The sequence below is a fragment of the Oryza glaberrima genome, chromosome 3 (genome assembly GCF_000147395.1).
Source record: "Oryza glaberrima chromosome 3, OglaRS2, whole genome shotgun sequence".
NCBI classification, from domain to species: Eukaryota; Viridiplantae; Streptophyta; class Magnoliopsida; order Poales; family Poaceae; genus Oryza; species Oryza glaberrima.
Genome location: NC_068328.1, coordinates 15016237 through 15020246, shown reverse-complemented (window position 1 = coordinate 15020246; position 4010 = coordinate 15016237). Strand labels below are relative to the sequence as shown.

Sequence of the window (4010 nt, the reverse complement as noted above, 5' to 3'; positions counted from 1 at the left end):
TTTTGACTCTGGTCAAAATCAAACTACTCCAAGTTAAGCAAAGTTTGTAAAAAAAATAATAACATTTTCAACCCAAGACATATATATTATGAAATATATCCAATTATAGATTTAATAAAACTACTTTAGTGTTGTAAATATTACTATATTTCTCTGTAAACCTGGCCAAACTTAAAGTAGTTTGACTTTGACCAAAGTCAAAACGATTTATAATTTAGAGATTAATATATTATTTTAATCAGTGGGAAAATTCCTCTCATTTCAGTAATAGAAATACATAAAAGATCACAACTATATATCCTATGCCTATGTGTACTTTGCAAACTAGTTAGTTAGTCTTCAAGCCTCACATAATTCAAATAAAACAATAAATAGTATCAAACACAAGTTACCTGGGGACACCATTGTTGTAAGCAGGGACATTCTTATAGCTAATAATGGTAAATACAACATTGCAATTAGAAGAATCATGCTTAATTGGACAAGCTAGCACAAAAGGTGCTGTATCATCTTTGTCTAATTACTTCATAATAATTGCCTAACCTGGATTAGCACACGCAGAAAACAGAAAGTCAGAAACAACCCATCCAAAAGAAGCAGCCGCAGCCAATGCGCATATGAACGCGTTCCATCGATTACACGTCGGCAAAAATCAACGCCAAAAATGCCACATTAGGATAGAATTTTCTCGCTGGCGTTCATCAGCGAAGCGCCATTTAATTTCTGCAGCTCTTCTGACTGCCAGTGCCAGTGCCACCCCGGTTTCTGCAGGCAAAAACCAACGATGCAATCATCGTCTAATCACCATTAAATGCTTGCCACTAATGGCTAATCACCCTCCTCCACTCCCATATATAGACGCACACACATCTCCTCCTCATCTCGTCGTCATCGTCGTCTCCAAGAGAAATCGAGATAGATAGATATAGGTAGATAGATAGATGGATAGGTGTGAATCTTTTGTACGTGAGCATTTCTCCATGTCTTCTGCCTAAGCTATAAGTTGCTCATTGTCTCCGTTGGAGAGACCGTAGCCAACAACAGGTAGGAAATGGATCTTTAGCCTCTACAAGTTCAAGAAACAGCTACTGAATTCTTGCTTGATTTTTTGTTTTTTTGTTTTTGTTTCTAGAGTTGTTTGATTTCTGTGAGGCAAATCTTTTGCTTGCTGGCCATGGGGTTCCTCTGCCGCCGCCGCAGCAGCGCTGCACCGGCGGAGTCCTTCTCCCTGCTGTGCGAGGAGGACAGCGAGAGCGTCTTCGGCAGCGACGACGACGGTGTGGAGACAGCGACGATGGCGCCGGAGTTGGGGAAGATGATGAGCCTTGGCTTCTCTGCGTCTCACCATCTTGGGGATGGTGGTGGTGGTGGTGAGGAGCTCGTTGGATCTTTCATGGAGAAAGAGGTGGAGCAGATGGTTGAGACTGCGAGAGGAGAGTACCTGACGAAGCTGAGCAATGGAGGCATAGAGCTCTCCTGCAGGATTGCTGCCATTGATTGGATTTGCAGGGTGAGCAGAAATCATTCAAACTTTTTTTTGTTCAGGGAATACGCAAGAGATCGATTTGCGCATGTTTGTATCAAGAGATAAGAGTCGATTCAAACAGCCGTGCTAGGCATCGGTCCTCATTTTATTTTGGTTTGTTTCTTTTAGGATCGGTTAGTGCATGCTTTGAGTTGTCCATTATTTTGTCTGGAATTTTTCAGTTGTTGTTGGGTCTGGTCTATTCTACTTATTGCAATCTAGTTCTTAGGTTTGTTTTGGTTTACATCATGTATCTTTTTCTCTTTACAACAAACATAAAACAATTTTGTTTGTGTGCGTTAAGTTATAACTGCCAAGATATCATTGACTTTTGCATTATTTGACCAAAGATGCTAATAAGTGAAATGGGCTGCTTGTCTCTATCACCTGCTCATGCAGGTTCAGGCTTACTACAGTTTTGGACCATTGTGTGCTTACCTTGCTGTCAACTATCTGGATAGGTTCCTCTCCTCGGTAGAGTTCTCAGTAACAGTAAGTTCTTCGACTGTACATTGTCCTTTATTTATCAACATGATCATTAGTAAGCATGTACTATTTTTTCTATCATGAGAATAATTATTGCATCAGTGGATGCTAATGTGACAAAATTATGTTGATCCTTTGTTGTGGCAATGTATGCATAGAATGACATGCCCTGGATGCAGCAGCTGCTGATAGTTGCTTGCCTATCTCTTGCTGCCAAGATGGAGGAGACTGCAGCTCCCGGCACTCTAGACCTTCAGGTGAAGAAGAAACAGTAGCATTACATGTGATCAATAATATTAGTTCAGTGGCTGATAAATTAAATTTCAATGTTGCTTGATGACATAAGTTTTTCTTAAATTCTATCATTTGTGTAATAGGTTTGCAATCCAGAATACGTATTCGACGCAGAGACTATCCATAGGATGGAGATCATTGTGCTAACCACTCTGAAATGGAGAATGCAAGCTGTGACCCCTTTCACTTACATTGTTCACTTCTTGGACAAGATCAATGAGGGAAATCGGATAACCAGTGAACTGATATCTCGATGCACCGAGATCATACTCAGCACCATGAAAGGTACCATCGAATTTAATTTCTTTTGATGATAACTTACTCATCTGCATTGCTAGTTCCAGTATCAAGCACCAGCTGATTTGATTGGACTGTCTTGTGCATTTTGATTTGCAGCAACTGTGCTCCTGAGATTCAGACCTTCTGAGATTGCCACAGCTGTAGCTCTATCTGTAGTTGCTGACGGAGGCCGCGTTCTTGACTTTGGCGGTGTTCTTGAATCTTCTAAACTCCCTGTAGATAAGGTGTGGATCCTCTTAGCAGAAGAATCACATCATGTAATTTCCTTTCCATTGTTTTCTGAGAAATGAACCTGCATTTTTTTTGCAGGACAATGTGGGGAGATGCCATCAAGCAATGCAAGAGATGGCATTGGTGATGCAAAACAGCACTGCAAGTCCATCTGGTGTGTTGGACACATCATGTTTCACCTCTAAGAGTGATGATGACAACTCAATCCCAGGAACATCACCACAAGTCGATAACAACAACAACCAGGCCTGTACTCTTGCTTCCAAAAGGGCAAGGGTAGAGGAAGCACCAATGTCATAAGATCACACACATAAGGCATACAGGATTGATATTCTCTTTATCGTTTTGCCGAATTCGGCACTTAGGCATAATTTAAAAAGAAACAATAGGCATGGTAACTAGAAAAGAACCATATTTCTTCTTCAATCCTTTTTTCTTTTACGAAAAACAGTAAGAGAGATTCGATACAATTATGCTTTCTCTTTCTTTTAATACAGTCTTCTCCTGCAAAAGTGATATACAGAAAATCAGAGAAAAGTGCATCCATTTGCTTGTTCTTTGACTATATGGAAAATCAGACTCTTGTTTCAAAAAAGAAAGGGGAAAATCAGACTTGGCCTCTATGTGTAACTGTGTTCATCCCATGTATCTCCTCCATCTCATTACCCTTTTTTCCCTTTTACTGAGTTGACTCTTGTCAGGCTTTCCTATGCTTCCATCCATCACTACATGAAAAGGAGAGAGTCAATCTACACATCTGGGGTGTGGCATTGCACATCAAAACAGAAGGATACTGCTTTGCTATACCTGGCCCCATGTTAGTGCTTCTTGAGGTTTTTGTACCATGATAACTATGCATCAATCTGCAAGCAGTGAAGAGCCCATGAAACTCTAACCTTCTGACTGCACACACTGTAGTATGTGCAGAAAGTTCCAACAGTTACAATGCTAGTAGCTAGCTAGTAGCCTCGACGAATCACCTCGTATTGATAGACGCAGCCATCGATGAATCTACCTTACATGCCTCCTGCCACTGAATTTATATCGAGCACATTTCAAATTCAGTCACAGGCAGCACATGGTGAGGCCTTCAGCAATGGAACAGTGCAGCAGGAGTTACTGAAGATGCACATCAGGGTTAACCTTGTACTACCATTTGGTTCAGGAAATATAA

At 40.7% G+C, this 4010-nt stretch overlaps 1 protein-coding gene across 1 annotated transcript; it reads left to right on the top strand.

Annotated features, from left to right (window-relative positions):
- The first annotated feature begins 1275 nt into the window (after positions 1-1275).
- LOC127768798 (putative cyclin-D2-3) lies at positions 1276-3317 on the top strand. Its single transcript, XM_052294447.1, has 6 exons — positions 1276-1510; positions 1925-2017; positions 2170-2268; positions 2389-2590; positions 2702-2829; positions 2915-3317. The coding sequence occupies exons 1-6, from the start codon at positions 1295-1297 to the stop codon at positions 3134-3136; spliced, it is 960 nt and encodes a 319-aa protein (XP_052150407.1). The 5' UTR covers positions 1276-1294; the 3' UTR covers positions 3137-3317.
- Positions 3318-4010: the final 693 nt, after the last annotated feature.